The sequence below is a fragment of the Tinamus guttatus genome, unplaced genomic scaffold (genome assembly GCF_059628265.1).
Source record: "Tinamus guttatus ecotype Peru unplaced genomic scaffold, ASM5962826v1 Tinamus_guttatus_pri_ptg000547l, whole genome shotgun sequence".
NCBI classification, from domain to species: domain Eukaryota; kingdom Metazoa; phylum Chordata; class Aves; order Tinamiformes; family Tinamidae; genus Tinamus; species Tinamus guttatus.
The window spans coordinates 425,001-442,322 of record NW_028289081.1 but is presented as its reverse complement, the minus strand read 5'-3'; the positions used below and the strand labels follow the sequence as shown (position 1 = coordinate 442,322).

Sequence of the window (17,322 nt, the reverse complement as noted above, 5' to 3'; positions counted from 1 at the left end):
AAAAGCGTTGAGCTGCTCTGAGACTTGCTCTTGACTCGGAGATCCCTGAGTGCCATTTCAGTGCAGCAAGTGTTAGTGCAGTTATCTCTAGCTTAAAAGTCACTTGGCTGATGACAGAGCACATGGAGTGCAACACTGGTGGAGTTTGCTGCTAGCTTTGGTCTGACACGACCAGGAGCTATTTATTTAGACTTAAACAACAATAAAAAGCACATAGTAAAAGCTGCAAGTGTCCTAACAGTTAACCACAACCACATCATAATGACTGCCCAGCAGCAATAAATTATCATATACAGGTAACATTAACTTTTAGGGGGTGCCGTAAAGTGGAGCTTTCCCCCCTGCCCCTTGGGCTTTGGAGCAGGAGTGGCCTGCAGGACACAGGCTGGTCGTGTGGGAGTTACTATAATCGTCCATCCTCTGGCACATGTCACTGGGATCGTTCGCTCTGTGTTTTATGGGGTTACTGATCCCATAGCTCAGATCTGGAGGTTGCTGAAAGATCTGCAAAGCAGGAGCAACTCCCTCGATTTCAGCAAGGTTATAAGCACCTGTATAAAGCAGCCGGAGAGCAGCAGCCCTGCTGAACGCGTTGGGTGAATACACATTTGAGTTATAAGCAAGAGTTGTAAAATAGCAGGAGAAATAGAATAATTGGCTGGCTGGTGTGCCCGTGCCCATGCCCAGCCTGGCAGTGTGTAGTGAGAAGTGTGAGTGCTCTGCGGGCTGCCGGAGAGGGCAGGGCTGGCACCGGCGTGTGACACTGGGGTCACAGCGTCGGCCGTGTATAGCTCAGCTGCAACTGCGTGACAGAAAACGTCTTTATGGCAAATAACAGCATGCGAGCACCCAAATCCAATTGACTTAATACATGTGGAAGCAGGAGGCATCCTGTGCTTGTGGGTGCGGGTCTGGGATGGCAGCATTGCTGCGCATGGGATTCAAGTGCTAGATGTGTATGGCTTTTGCAGAAATGGAACAATTCCAGCTACAAATAAAGGGTTAATGCTTTCCTTCATTTGAGCTTTAAATGTATATTACCTCTATGCTTTTGTCCCACATTTTGCCCAGTTTCTGTAAGTAGCAGCAGCTCTGGGGTTTGGTGCACAGCAATCTGTTAAGGAGATAAATAATCTGCTCTGGTATGACACTCCTACTCTCCTCTTTAATTTGTCTTACACAAGGAAAATTATAATTAAATCATTCAGGGTAAACCCTTGAGTGTAGAGAAGGAAAAAACACACTTTGGTAAAGATTGCCAATAGAGACCAACTTCCCTGTTGTGCCGTGCAGAGACATTTATCAATATTCAGCACTATTAAAGAGAGAACATTTCGTGTGATTTGTGAGGCGGATGCCAAAGCTCAAATCAAGGCTTGTTAAGATCCTTTCCCCATGCAATCATGGGCATTCAGCATCATTAGAATTCAGCACTGACTGTGTGTTTCATGCTTTGATTTTACTCAGACAATTTAATAATGTTTATTGTGCTGATTATATATATAAATTCACTGAATGCAATAAACATACCTCAGTCATCAGTACCCTAAGGGAAATATTTAGTTATAGATACTTGTATTCACTCAGGATAAGTGAAAGTGAGACCATCAGCCAGCATGCAAACCTCTCATCATCTTATCAGCATTTGGGTTTCTCCAGTAACCAGTGTTTTTTCTATGTAAGTAGGTAAATAAATAACTGGAGGCAGTGAAGTACAGCTGTTGTGCTTAGTAACATCAAGGACGGGACCCCCTTTTTAGTGTCATTGCACCACATCTTGGTTAGAGAAAGCTTTGTTATTTTGTGAAGACCAACTGCAAAACAAAGCTGGTGAACATGTGGTCACCTCAGGTGATTACTGACTTCCCAACCTGGCAAGTATTGGTGAATCCTGAAATGTGCATGTATAGAAATATCCCGTTTGCAGTAGGTTTCGGAAAGCGAAGTGTAGCAGGATTCACCGCTCCGTTAGGGTGGGCAGAGCTCCTTCCAGTGGGAGCTGGAGCAGGAGGTCTGCAAGCCCCTCGCCCTGCACACACGGGAGTCCCTCAAACCCGCTAGAAACTCTGCCCTTGCTGCCACAGGAGGTAAAGACTGTACGTCCAAGAGGCCTTTCTCCATCCTTCATCCCGTGTTTGACTTCTGGTGTCTTCATTCCCCTTCCTGCCATAATTGACGCGTGTCCTTCCACTTAAGGAAGCAGCCATCTCGTAGGAAAAATAGATAGAATAAACAAGGAGATATTTAAATGACTTTTTTTCTTGCCAGCATCTCAGGAGGAAGGAGTATTGAGAAAGCTCTGGAAGGAAATGAGAGGGATGGCATGGCAGGCCAGTGATCTGCTGTTTAGGCTTAACACGTTGGATTTGACTGTTGTTCTCTCACATGCCAGCTGATCCTCCATCAAAATCCCAGGGCCCTTGGATGAGGGCACTGGGATTCAGCACACAATTAAGAATTACAGATTTTGATCCATTATTAATGCTCGGGATGAAACAGTTCAGCCTACAGTCCATATGCTCCCAGGGCCTGATCCTCTCTTGGCCTCCGTTGTTGTGTAGTCCTTGGCATCCATTCTGCACTGGTGCCAGCCTCAAATCTGCTCATCCGTGTCAGCTTCCCTCGGTTGCTCCATGCCATTGGTTCTTGCTCGTTGCAATTCTTCATCGGCAGAGTTTTGAGTGTTCCTAGATGAGTTTAGCTCAAATCCATTGCCCCTTTTAAAAAACAAAGGGTTCTCTGCAACATTTCCTCCCAGAAGGTATTGTCACCTTTGGGAGTGGAGCCAGGGCATTTCACCTTCTGGGTGGCCACAGAGGAAGCTTGAGCGGTTGTCTCTGTGCCTTCTCTCTCCATGTGCTTTGGGACTTGTACCTGTCAGGTGCATGCCCTTCCCCTCCACTGTTTGTGGGTCAGATGGAGGAACTTATGGTGGAAGGGTTGGAGGAGGAAGGTGTCTTCCTCACTGAGTGGCTGCTTGCCACGGCCCTTCCCAAGGTCGGCAGGATGGCCAGGCTCAAGGAAAGGGCAAAATGTGGATGTTTTTCCTGCTAAATGCCTTGAAGTTCTCAGAAAAACACTCAGTGTGCATGATGACTCAAGGTCCTCAGCTGGTGGCCATGGCTAAGGAACCTTGTGCTCCTCAGTAAATCCGGCTCGGAGCATCCCGCTGCCGTCTCCAGCCGGCACCCTCTTCGCAGAAGAGCAGTTCCCCTGGGGTTCTCGGGGCTCTGTCCTCCTGCGTCACTCTTCTCTGTAATCAGCTCTGAAAATACCGTGACTCAGAGCTATCATTGCGTATCTCTGGCTTTAACCTCATCAAGAACTTCTTGCTGTTCTCATTTGTCAAGCTTGGGTGCATGTTGTCCTCTGCATTTCTGCTCCCACTGCCGTCCCCTCCGCAAATCGCTCTCACGAGACCGCGTCCCCTCCGCCTGTGCTGAGCTCCTTAATGAAATTACGCATTTCAGAGGATGGTTCCGCTGATCCCCGAAGAGCCAATCCTGGTTAATTTTTGCTCCCCTGCAGACGGTGCGAAGGGAGGGGATCGGCAGCGCCGGCTTCGCGGTCCCCACGCGCCACCAGGGCAGTCCAGCGGCTCCTGGTCACAGGCAGTGCCGCCCCGCCGTACAGCTCCAAACTCCAAGCTCATGTATCAAAAAGCACTTAAAATAGATTGGGTGAGCCTTGGCAGACGCGTAGCAGAACTTTTCCAAATTTTAGCATATGTATTGTTTTATTCCTCCATCTGGCCGACAGATCATTGTTTGATATCGGAGTGCTTTGCATATCTCCTCCCTTTTCTTGCAACCGAGATACTTACATGTGCATTTAATACAGCTTAATGCTATTTTTACATACCAGAGGAATAGCTGATGGCTTTCTGTTAATTGCGTGCACTTTGCAGTTAAACTTTTACTAAAGCATTCCTGTCTAAATACTTGAAGTCCAATGAAAACTTTGTCCTCTTCTTTTATTAGAGGTGTTTATGTAGTAGTCTTAAAAAGTGACCTGTTTTTGGTTTACTGCACCGTGGATTCCCGGTATTTTTATATCCTCCTGTGTGCAAGTTGTCCTTCCTCAGCGTTTGCTCTGGAAACCTCGCTATCCTAAAGAGCCAGACAGGGAGCTAATGAAGAGCCGTTTTATTTTCTATCATACATATCACAGCCGGAGAGTGGAAAAGAAACACCCTTGAAAATGCCATAAAAGTGGAGGAGAAGTTAGGTGATTTTTGTGTGACTGTTTTCTCTGCTGTTCAATAAAAATCAAGCAGTTAGTATGACAGCTGTTATATCATGTTATATTGTACCGCTAAGATATTGAGTAGCATTTAAAGTAAAACTCCACCATTAAACTGTATAAACTTTATCCGTTTCACTATGGTTTAATGGAAAAAAATGAGTTTTTCAATAAAATGACATCATTTTTCCCAGGTTGTAATGTTCGCTTTACAACGTTTTTCTTTAATTCAATTTATTTTACTTTTCTTTTCCTTGGCATCCCTTTTTTTTTCTTTTTTTTTTTCCTTTTTTTTTCTTCTCCCTGTTCGGAGAGGAGGAAATCTCTTTTCGTTGAGCACGAGGTACCGCTCAGACCTTTTTTCCCTTCTCTCCAACCCCCCAAACATCTTGTGCTAATCTGGAACTCCTTTATATTGGTCAGACAGGGCTATATTTTCAAAGTGGCGCGATGCACTTTGAAATCAAATAATTTGTTAATGCGATGCGTAACTCTACCTGCCGCGTATTTGAGGGCCGGGGGATGGAGCCCGAGTAAAATCGTAATTTATTCCTTGCTGCCTGGGTCTGAGCAAGATTTGTGTAATCCAGACAGGTATTTTTCCATATCGCTGGCGTTTTTAAGGGGGTGGGGATTTATTATTTCTTTCTCTATGCGGAGGAGAGGCATGTGCGCATTATAAAGTGTATTCTTCTCATTAAGACAATGGGGTAAGCCCAGGCGGGGAGGCTGCTAATACGCGTTGCAGCTTGTCAGCCCGGGCCGCGTGAATGAAGGAGATAACTCTTCCTCCGGGAAAGCGTCTCGGGAGCCGAGCAACAGACACGCTGGCCGGAGCCTTCTTTTAACTGCAATTTTCCTTTTATTCTATTTTTTGTGTGCACGCACTCAAAAATAGCATCGCGAGGGCTCCTGAAATACCGCCTCATCCGCGGAGCGCGATTTCCCCGGCACAGGTGGTGCTAATATAGGACAGTCCCCTAGGCACTTGTCGCCAGGAGTTGTACAGCTTGTTCGGTGTCTGCATCCATATGGCAAGCTGTCCCGTTCCTGGGCAGACATTGTAGCTGTGCCTGTGGGTGCTGTGGCCAATGGAGTGGAAAAAGTCGATTTTTTCCCACTCTCGGCAACCCGCGTTGTGCTTGTTTGTTTTACTGTGGAACGCAGGATAAAGTGGAGAGGGAAAAGGGGGGAAATATATAAGAACATAACGATGTAAGAATAATGATATTAACCCCCACCCGGACGGAGGTGCTCGTGGTGGCACCTGTTTATCCTTGGAGCTGTGGGCTGATCCGTAGGTGCTGCAGGCTGGCTCCGGGTCTCCCTGCAGGAAGCCTCCCTTGCAAGAAACCTTCTCACTGTTTTTCATTCCCCGAATTAACTCATGGTGCAAAGCAGCAAACGCTGTATATGTCCATGCACTTTTATACCTTTTTCTAAAATCTCTTTTTTTTTTTTCCCCCATTTCCCAGTTCTCACGGGGACCTGTGGCACCGAGCCCCGCAAACAGGGTTTTATGGCTACGCTGGCATCCCTCGTTGTGGTGCCAAGTGTTTTCCCCACTTTCCTGCAGCTATTTGTTCTGGCTTTTAGTAAACACAAACAAATAGGCAGCGCGGCACCTGCGGCGGCAGATGCTGTTTGCGCTACCTGCGCAGCTCCGGCTCCGCGCGCTTCCCTGGGGACGCGCGCTCCCGGCGCCGCTCCGCGCGCTCCCCGCGGCAGCCGCCTGCGGAGGCAGCGCGTGCTAAATCGCCGATTTAATGGTATTTCTCCATCCTAGCAGTAATTTACCGGCATCAATTTCTGGGTGTTTTTCAGAACACCGCTGTTTTAGGGAGTAGTGCATGGAGGAAGGCCCAATTCCAGCCTCTCTGCAATGTGGTGGTCGCCTGGTGGAAAATACTGCAGTGAATAGGCCGGGTTAATCATGGCCATGATGTACGATGAGTCTGTGTGAAGGTGGGAGAATTGCCTCTGCCCTAAATGTAGCGGAATGCAACTGTTTTGTTAAAGAAGAATAGATCCCGTTTTGCTGGGATTTCATTTCCTATAAATTCAAGTGTAACAACAGAATATAAGTTACAGTAAAATAACGTTGGCAAACAAGGCCTTTTGTGCCAAGTGCGTGTGGCTGTTTGTAATTTTACACCTCGGTCCTGGTGAAGACCAAGGTGTAATCCTGTATTTTTCAAAGCTGAGCGTTTCTTAAAAGCGTTCCTGAACGGGGGCCAAAGCCTCGCGCTCGCCTCCTCGCCTGCCCCGAGAGCTGGGTGTGTGGGAGCAGCGGCGTCGCGGGCCTGGAAATCGCTATGGGGTGGGAGAACGAAGAAAGTGGTAGGATCACATTTTTTTCCTAATTAAACTAAGATACTGAATCAGTCCCTTTTCATCTGAATAAATTAGAGGACTGCTCAGAGAGGAATAAAATGAGATTTAACAAGGATAAGTCGAAAGTAGTGCAGATAGGAAATAAAAATTCCAAACTGCGTGTTGGAAATGACACATCCGCTGCTTAGCATCAATTACATGGGAAAGGGCTGAGGCGTAATAGGGACTGCGGAATTAAGGTGGGACCTTCTGGGCCACGTCTTGGCTAAAAAGGTAGACACGTCATGGGAGGTATAAACATATATGTTGCCTTCGAGTCCTCTTTTTTTTTTTTCTCTTCCCTGTTATACATTATGCAAAACCAGTTGCACCACAATTAGAGTGTGATGTACAATTGGCTACTTTCTGGCAGGAAGGATAAAGAGAAACTGGAGCAAATACAGAAGAGAACAGCTCAGATGATAAAGGGGTTGGAGGGAATAGGCTATGAAGACAGATTAAAGGGAATTAAAGATCTACACTCTGGAAAAATAGAGGCTCTAGGAGGATGTGATTATGGTGTGTAAGTTCATGAAGGGATGCTACAAAGGGGAAGAGGGGAAAAAAAAGTTGTTCTCATTAGTTAGCAATGCTGGAACTGAAAATCCAGCGTTTCAAATCATGTGTGTCCAGGTACATTTGATGTACTTTTCACTGTAGTAGCTAGGCACAAAGTTGAAATAAAAGGGAAAAAAAAAAGTGATCTTTTTAAGTAGTAAAGAAACTCGTTAATGGTAAATTGAAGTGCAGGGATGGAACTTCCACATGAGATAAGTGGTAGTGGTTTTTTTTTTTTTTTTTTTTTTTTTTTTTTTTTTCTTTTTTTGCAATGGACGCTTCTTTGAAGGGTCCGCTCAATTCCTCTCAGGAAATTATGTAGGACAGGGGCAGCCCAGAGCCTGTGGCTGCTCTGTGCAGGTTCAAAAGTGGGGGATGACCACTGAAGAGGTATATAGTACATTGAGAGTATCTTAATCGTGCTATATATACCTCTTTAAATCGAAAACATCAGTTTGTAGATTAAAAGCAGAAGATGATTGTTGCAATTACCCAGTCTGGTTCTGCTCTTGCAGCGGGTGGAGGGAGGGCTGGGAGCCAGATTAGGTCTTGGTCCCGCTGCCGCTCCGGACAGCGGGAACTGGAGGAGAGCGGGCGCCCGGCACGCAGCGATTCCCAGGCCTTCCTGGCCTTGGGTGCCAGTGGCAATGCCGCGTCGATGTGGTTTTTCATTAGAGGTGCACGCTCGTTCAAACTGGGTGAAATGCTATTTTTGTGTAAATTCATGGAAAATTGCTCCAAGGAAGAGACAAGATGTTGTTATCTTTAGAGATGGTAAGAGGTGCTGGTAGGAGCATCTTTTCTGTATCTTGCCTGATCTTGGTGAAGAAAGGTGCCCCTGCTTGAGCAGGGGGGTTGAATTAGATGATCTCTAGAGGTCCCTCCCAACCTCAACCATTCTGTGATTCTGGGAAATCCTGCAGGATTTCAGCCTGTAGGCTCTAGTTTTTACCCGTTTTATCTTAAATTGGCATCATCCTTTTAAAATGTAATCTACCATTCCTGTTACTTCCAATAGGGCTTGATGAGCTTCTTGCAGTCCTAGATCTAGATGTGGTCTAAAGCAGAAGGGAAGGAGGGAAAAGATGGGCTTAAAAAGTAACCCAAAACATACAGTCCAAGTAAAACGCTCTGTGAGAGCCATCACCTTTACTGAAGGCCCTGATTCTGCCGAGCTTCATCCACCAATAAAATGGAAACTGTCCTGCTTGAGTTCAGATCAAATACCAAAAAAAGGCCATTCTGCTGATTTTGGGTGCAGGTCACTCGGTCATATGCAGAGCATGAGCAGATGCTTCCTAACTGCGCGAGGAAAATCAAGGAGACTTCTTGGTATCATCAGCTTCCCCCTGTGTTCTGGCAACGATTGCTGGCCCAAGCAGATGTGGAAAAGATCCAGTGCAATGTGAAGTATGTCAGCGTCATGAATATTTAAAATACAGTCTGCCGTGTGGCAGAAATATTGTTACTGAGGCTCCTGCTTGCTTGGTTTTTGTATCTGCCCGTGAGTTTTTTGCCACTGTTTCAAAGCATGGTGCCCAGTTGGTAGTAGGGGTTGAATAAAACCAGGTATACCAACAGCTTTCTTGCTGGTGTTCGGTCACTGTTGTCACAGGCACCTGCAGCATTTCTGTCTCTTTGGGGTATCCTGCCCTTCTGGCTCCTCCTCTGGGCTTTGCTGTCTGTGGTTTCTCCATCGCGTGTGGTTCCGTGTCCCAGAACGTGAGTGGGCCGTGGCATAGCAGATCCTTTGCGGAAGTTCATCGGCTGTGATGATGTGAGGGACTCGTGCTGTTCAGGCACAAGGGGAGTTGTTGGAGGGCATGGCGAGTTTGCTTCCATGGCTTCTGGAGATCTGCAGCAATTTATGTTACTGAGCCTCAGGAATGCACGGTGCAAAATGCTCTGTTTATCCTTTTATTACTTTGAAAATTACCTGTTGTTGTAAAAATCGCTTCCACTAACTAGTGCTAACTCCCCAATCCCCTACCAGGAATAGGCCTCCTTGGGAAGGAGAGGGTGACAGAAGCAAACACCTACTCTAATGTGTCATTAGAAATCAAACAGACCCCAAACTGGCTAGTGCTTGCCAATGTTCTGGCCTTCTGAAATACTGCTGCAGGCAGGGAGATCGGAGATGCATCCAGATTTTGGGAAATGTGCTTGCATACAGGCAAAATATTATGGAGCAATTAAAAATATATGTTTATATTGTGCCCACAAAACTGTTTGCTTGTGTATTGGATTTAAATCTTCCTTTTCCACCTCTATTTGCGTAAACAAAGCGAGTGCTTAGATGAACTAACGGGAAACAGCGCTCTCAGTTCATTGCCATGTCTGGATCCTTCCCATGTTATACCCTCGTCTGTATAACACTGCCCTTGGTTTTGTTTTGAGGTATTTCTTATGGATCTGTCACTGAGCAAGTGTCATCTGTGAGGTCATCCAGAGTGACATGGCTAAAATAGCAGTAACCTGGTACTGACACATAAGATCACCAAAATGCACTGCTGAAAAAGTCTCAGATGGTAAAAACTAGCAGCAACGTGACCAGCTGCCCACTGCTTTTTCTTTAAACACGGGGTTTTCTTTTCTTCTTGAAAGCATCTACCTTTGCCAAGTTTCAGAAATTGCTGGGCTTCTGCTGAATGGTGATGGAAAATGTATAGGTGTTAAGTATGTTGTGCTTAGCATCCTGTTAGCAAAATGACCTTTTAAGTTCCTGTTTATGGTCAACACCAGGCTTTGTGGTTATTGATGGCCCCAGAGGTGGACATCCTCAGCGGAGCTGAGCTGGATGCTCTATTGGTCATTTGGTCAACTTCCTTGGCCACAAGACCAGCCTACCATGTCCTGCCTTGCACAATATCCTTGGAAAGCCAAGAGATTTACACTTGGATTTAGGAAAGAAATACCAACCTGTGTAGGATTCCTGCTGTTGGCTTGGTCATAGCCTTTAGGCTGTTGCATGGAAACGTGAAAAAACCCTGCCAGGGGTTTCAGTCCAATACAGTGAGATGTACAGGGCTGTAGAGCTGCTGAGGACTCGCTCCTTACTTGAGGGCATGTGGCCTTTCTCTAGGAGTCTTGGCATATGGGAACATTCATGGTGTAAATGAACATGCTGAGTTTTTTGAGTTGTCCCACGCATTGAAACTGCTCCTCTCCTGGTCTTCATGGCCTTCAGAGGAGCCTGGGCTTCTCCTGCTTTTCCTGCTACCCTGCTGGAGGGAGGGCGGTTTATTCAGGAGAAAAAGGGAACTCCCATAACTGGCTTTGCAGCAGAAACCAGCGTTTTGGTGAATCACACTGGTAGCACAGGCAGGGCTTTGGTTGTCGTTATTTCCCCAGTTATTTTCTTCTGACACGTACAGAGAGCGTTTGACGTCCAGCCTGTCTGGCTTGAGCGAGCAGCGATCCCTCAACCATCGATGAAATGGGTGGCAGAGCTTATTTTTTTTTCGCATTTCTTTGTAAGGAAAGCACTGGTGCCTTTATTCTTTTAAAAACTCATCAGACAGAGCTTCTCCCTGCTTGCGTGTTTTAAAAACCGATTACATTAAACCAGTGCAGTATTTTTGTATTATTTCCTTACAGTATTTCCTTACAGAAAAAGCCTTTGCAAGAGGAGTTTTGTAGGTTCATTTTTCTTTTTAAGGAACAAACTTGCTGGGTTTGTGTGTGTGCACGTGTATGTGTGAGTGTTTTTGTATATATGTGTGAATATATGTTTACTTTAAGAACTATTTAGAAGCAGTCAGAACCACAGTTTGGGTCTGGCAGGAATTTTTCATGCAGCTTCTCTGTATGTGAGGTAGCATCGCAGGAGTATGTTCCACAGTGACTTGCTATGTGCTTAAGAAATAATACAAAAATAAAATTTTGTTACACTACACAGGCAAGTAATATTACAGAACAGGAATAAATGGCATTTCCACATGTGTATAAGCATAAAATAGCAAAAAGTAGGTGTTTATCCATAACGTTACCTGTAAGCCGGGCTAAAATAAGTCATAAAACCACACCTAGATGCTGGTATGTGTTCATATCCTTTGTGTATGTTTGAAGTTCATAATATGGCACAGGCATACTCTAGCAAAAAAGATTGCTATGAAAGATAGATATGTGCGCGAGCATAAAATAGGGATTTTAATATTATTTTGACATTTTTACGTTTAAAGTCATCTAAGATTATGGAAGTTGTTGCAAAAATAATTCCTTTACTTAAGAAGTTTCCATGCAGAAGTTGAATAAAAGAAGATATTTTAGAATATGGTTCATCAGTTAGTACAACAGATACATTTCCCTGAGCACCACATGGCCTGGATCAAAGGGTCTCATGACTGGGATCAGTGCAGCCAAATCATTACGTATTGATTGGAATCCCGCTGAAGGATTAACCCCTTCGTGTGCGCCAGGATTTGTGCTTTAACCCGGGTTTCGGTGGTTAGGAAGCTTAGGGGCATTTCTGCCAGATCTTCATGGGGTCGAGAGCCCCCGCTGGCCCCTCGCGCTGAGGAGCCCTGCCATGGTCCCCTTCTCACGATGCATTTCACTTTTGAGAATGCTGCTGAATCCTTTCACTGGGATACAAAAAGGCTGTGCTTGCGCAAATAAATAAACAAAACAAAAAGACAAAAAAATCCCACAACATCCTGCAAGACAAAAAAGAAAGTATATATCTATGTATAGACATATAGTTATATATAGATAATGTGGTGGGAAAGCGGGACTGCAGACCCAGTGCTTTTCCTCTTTCCATGGTGTCATGGAAGGCCTTAGGTCCAGGTCCTGCTGTGTTTTAAGAATACATTGCTGTAAGGGGATGACTTCTCATCCTAATGAAGTTGGCTTGTAAATATGCAATGCTCGTAAATTTCTCACCAAAATATTAAGCAGGTCTGTCAAATGATTTCTTCCCCCTGTCCATGTTGATTTAAATTCTATACAAAGCTTTTAATTAATGAATGAAATGTGGGAGGGTAGCTAAGTACGAATGACACATGCTTCGCTGCAAATGGTATTTAATTCTGTTTTGAAAAGAAAAGGGCAGATCAGCTGGGTACCACGGGATGAAAGGGTGTCCCGAGGTGTTTGTGGCGGTGAATCCGTGCAGTTACAGCCCTTGCTCTCCTTCTTTCCCGCAGTTTATCCCACGAGGAGCACTCGCATAGCCATCCGCTCTACGGACACGGCGTGTGCAAATGGCCGGGCTGCGAGGCCGTCTGCGAAGACTTCCAGTCGTTCCTCAAGTAAGGAATGTTGCTTGGCGCCGCCCGCGCCGCGCGGGAAGCATGTCTGCGCGTCGTGTCACCAACGGGGGCCTGATCCAAAGCCCACGGGAGTCCACGCAAAATGCCCTTCAACTTCAGTGGCTTTTGGATCAGGCCCAAGAACTTTTTAGCAGGGGATAGTAAATTATCCCTGTGGGGAAAGTATGGTCTTGTACAGTCTATTGCTATAAAATACAGTGTTGGCAATTCTGCAGCCCGCTTTTTTTTTTAATTATTATTATTTTTTTAAGTTGCAGTACTGATAATGTAAATAATATAACCTTGACTTAACCTTGGTTTCACTTTAATTTAGAAATCTAGTCTGAAATTAGCGTCGTAATTGAACAGAGCATTGCAGAGTATCACGTGAAATTTAATTTGTGTCAAATAAGTAACTAATGAACAAAGTCTAAACTCCTAAAAATAAGCTGTAATTATATTAATTGGGCCCCTGCAGTTTGCTGCAGACCGTTCCTTGCTGCCAAGGAGCCCGTCGCGCACATGGTGTGCGGTAGCGCAAGCATCCAAGGCAGGGGAGGAGAGACAGCCCAGCTCCTCCACGCAGCTTAATTCTGCTCCTGCCTCTTGAAGGAATCCCCCAGCTCTTAGTTACGTCCTTCTGAGGCAACTCCTTGGATTTTTGGAGGGTAAGGGAGGAGAGGAAGATAGCAAGTGAGAGGATGTCTCTTGTATCTGAGCTACAGATAGGTTTTTGCTCTCGGAACAGAATGGGCCAGTTCTGCTTCCACTGAAATCACTGGCAAAAATCCTCCTGAATTCAGTAGGAGCAGCATTGGGTCCAAGCATGAGCATATATTGGCAATAAGGGATGATAGAGTAATGAGAAGGCTCTCATTACAAGAGGATTACAAAATAAGAAGGTGCTAGTCATAAATTTCCATGAAGGGTGGCCTCTCTTCTTTTAATTCATCCTGTTGTTCACTTAAGTGAAATAAATGCTAATCTCTACATACTTGCCAGCTCATTCATATTCATATGCTACACTATAGCATTTAGACCTTTGAAACAATTCAGATTTTTATGACGTTTTAGCACCAGGAAGGGTGCTGTGATAGCCTTAGATCCTGGAGTAGTCGTAGTCCCACAAGGTCATCACGTGTCATCTCTTCTTGCCATGGTGGTATCCTCTGTTCCTCATCATCCCCATCATTCTGCTGGTTTTGGTGAGACTTCTTGGGGTGCAGTGTGCTCCTCGATGTGGTTATGTATAGAGTCAAAAATCCTTTGATATTTTTAAGCCGCTTCAATGAGTGGACCAAGTCTGACATTTCCCCCGGAGGAGATGCTGAGAGCCGTCGAGAGGTAGATGTAGCCTGAAAACCGTCACAAGCCTAAGCTGGAGGTGAAGTGCTCCTCAGCAGGAGATGGTTTCATCTCCTCCTAGTTCCAAATTTTTGTTTATCACTTACCCTTTCAAAGCATCCTTTTTTTAATTTTTAAATTTGTTTCCCTTTCCCTTCGGAATCTTTCAATGGAAATATCTTGTGCGACTTTCTTAAACCCATTGACCGGTGTAAATTTTCTCATTATTCAAATTCTACAATGCAAGAAGCTTGCTCCAGATGAAGTTGCATTGTTTGGGGTGATATTTAACCCAGAACAAATGGCAAAATGAATGTCCCTGGGCAGCCTATTGACACTGTCAGGAAGGGAGCATTTCTTCAAGTCTCCTGTGGAGCACCCATCCTTAAATTATATTGGCATTTATGAAAATTCATTCTGCGATGAAGAGATAATCGGTAGATGCTTTAAGTTTGTTTCTGGTACTTATATAATCCACAAAGGTTTTCTGTCAGCTCCTTAAGAGAAAAGCTGCCGTTTACAAAGCAAGACCCAGCCCATGCAGCAGCTAAGCGTTGCTTAATTTCACTTACCTCTGTAAAAAGGCCTCTTAGAGAAAGCAAAGAGGAGTTATATGTGGAATGAAAGCCCCGTATGCCAATAAAATGATTCTGCAGTAAAGGGAGAAAAAAGGACTCACAGGTCTAAAACATGGTTCATTTCTTTTCCTCCTGAGGAAGAAATATCATAACTGTTGGTAAATCAAAACCAGAGATTTGACACTCTTCTGTGATCATTCTGTAGTGTTTGTTCCCAAGGTGAGGTACACCACAGGGCCCTTGATTTCAAAGATAAATACTGTACAAATAACGATCCTGCTTGTCTTTCACTCACAGCCAACAGGAGGATGCTTATCAGAACCAGCAGATACACAGCCTATTGTATGCGTTTATTTCCCTATTTCTTTCTGAAATAAGTTGCAGTTTTAGTGTTGGGCTGTTTTTTTTTTTTCTTTTTTTTTTTCTTCTAATCTATCAGCCATTGGTTATCATGCGATGTCGCATCAGTTAGCGCTAACTGATAGCAGCAGGGGCTTCTGCTAAGCCTAATGAAACAGCAGCACCCTGCATGGTCCAGAATGCTTCCAGAGCCTAAAAACAAAAACACGTCCGGTGGCACCGCTGCGACCTGCTGGCCTTCTCCCGAGCCCCCGAAAGCAAGGCGAAGGCTGGAGGGCGCACACGTGGCTTGTGTGTTAACTAGGATGATCCCCGGCACAGGCTGCGGCGAAAGAAGCAATCAGGAGCACACAGGCTTTCCTTAAAAACACCCTATATCCTTGATTTCATTTGCATGTGCTTAAGGACCGTTAAAGTGAGAAAAATACCTACACACGTCTAGGTGCAGATAAACATATATGTATATACCCGTATGCAGCAGCTCGCTTAGGAAATCACTACTGGAGGGAGAGTGTTTTTTTTCAGCAAGGGATGCAGGTACCCGGGATAAGATTGAATATGTTTTCATTACCTTTCTTTCTTCTCTTTTGTTTTTGATGGTGATTTGGATGTGTTCAGTTGCTGTTGTGCCCTTTAAAATCACAGTTCTCCCCCAAACACCACGCATGCACCTTTGGGAGCCCCTGCAGTACCGGGAAGCTGCAAATCTGCTCCCTGCAAAATTTGACTTTGAAGACGCCAAGGAGAGCTTATGTGAAAGAAACTACTAAGTGCGCTCTGTAATGTTTTCACAAGTGTTTTTATCATGGTAACATCTTGTTTACTTTAGTTGCCTGCCTAAAACTACTTGGAACATGTTAAGAAAACATTTCGAGAAAGCTCCTACAAAGAGGCTTTTGTTTAGCAGCAACCGGGAGACTGCTCGACTCACAAAGGTGTTAACTTTCAACCCCTTAAGCACTTCCACATGAAATTCCAGCAACTATGTTTGTGGTTTTGCAAAAACAAAGCGCATATTAAAGAAACCAGGTATATGCTAATACATGTTGAAGTAGGCCCGGAAATCATAAATTGTTCCGAGCGCATTAATTGCTGTCATTTGCATGTCAAAACGCTCGGTGGTGAAATCATCTCGGCGCAAACGGAGGCTTTTAATCATGCAGGTAGCCAGGGCAGAGAAGAGGCTGGCTATACGTATGTTGTATGTATGTATGTATGTGCCTTGATGTTTTATATCCACGTGGGAGCCGCGGGCAGCGATGCTCCCGGCCCCGCATCCCTGCGGAGACGACGTTTGCCGGTGCCCGGAGCCGTCCGCTGTGCCGGGTCCTGCCCCTGCGGAACTGCCCTTGCAATTCCCGCGTTGCGGCGTCCGGATTAACCTTGCCGGCGCTGCGCGGAAGTTCAAGACCTTTCCGATAGCCGCCTGGCAAAAACGAGAGGTCAGAGTGGCCTAAATCCCACAGTGCCCTCTAGTGAAACCTGGGATCTCTCACCGGAGAGGAAAGTTTGCCCAAAGTCTCGAGGATCACATCCCAAATGCCCCCGCGCAGCCTCCTCCCCGGGAGCGCGCGGAGCTAGCGAGCTCGAACTAACTCGCGTAATTCCAGCTTTATATGCGTGCATAAATACTTCTAATCTCATGGTTAGTATGCTGGCGATACCAGAAAATACCTCCAGTGCCTGCCGGCTCTGTATCCTGAAATATTTGTGCACGCTGGGTGTAGAAACCGAGGCATGTCGTCGTGCGTTATTACGTTTTATACTTTCAGGTGCTCTTAGTTTATGTTTCACATTATAATTTCCGGTGTGTAATCAGAAAGCATTACTTAAGAGACAAGGATCATCTTTGTTTCATACTTTTATTGACACTGTCTACTGTATTACTGCTATGTCTAAATGGTAAAATTTATTATTAGCAATAGTGCCACAAAAGTCTGAGACAGCGATTTTCCTTTCAATAAAAGTAGTTAAAAACCTTTTAGAAAATCCATAATTTTGATTGCTGGTACTTCATAAATGTATAACTGGTACTTTTTAGCTGTCTCTTTAGGGAAAAATGAGTTTTATCACCTGCAGTACCTGGGTTAATGAAATTGTGTGTTGGAATTTAGCCAGAATGAAAGATGAGATCATTCGGTGGCACTAATATTGGCAACAGGTCTCATAAAAAGGTTTGACTCTTCAGAGAAGTATCATTAGGGATTTTTTTTTTTTTTCCCCCCTAAGGATGGGTGCAGATTGGAGTTATTTGTCATGTTCAGAGTTTCGGTGATGCCAAGATTCCCCTTTGCTGTAATATCCCAAGCCCAGTGACCTCAAAACTCCCGGCAAGGCCAAGAGAAACGCGGCGGTGTCCGGCGGTGCCCAGGGAAGGAATTCACTTGCTTTGGGTTTCAGCTGCAGTTCCTGTCTCAGCCCTTTAAACATCACGACTCGGAGCCCCAGTTTGAAACAACGCTGCTTCTTTCTCATGCTCCTCCGCGCTTGATTGTTTGTGGATATTAGCTGTCCAGGAAATCCCACACTTACAGATATAAATCCAAAATGATCTCGTTTTTCCGCAGCCGGCCCAGGATGTATTAGACAGTTATGATGATTTGTTAATTTTTGCG

The 17,322-nt window shown here is 45.1% G+C and overlaps 1 protein-coding gene across 6 annotated transcripts in view; it reads left to right on the top strand.

Annotated features, from left to right (window-relative positions):
* FOXP1 (forkhead box P1) overlaps nucleotides 1-17,322 on the top strand; it is a 326,447-nt gene that overhangs the window by 277,520 nt on the left and 31,605 nt on the right. For all 6 annotated transcript variants that reach the window (XM_088534324.1, XM_088534326.1, XM_010216277.2 and 3 more), the window contains one exon: nucleotides 12,321-12,425. In XM_088534324.1, coding sequence (XP_088390450.1) covers nucleotides 12,321-12,425 — 105 coding nt within the window. The remainder of the gene's footprint in view (nucleotides 1-12,320; nucleotides 12,426-17,322) is intronic.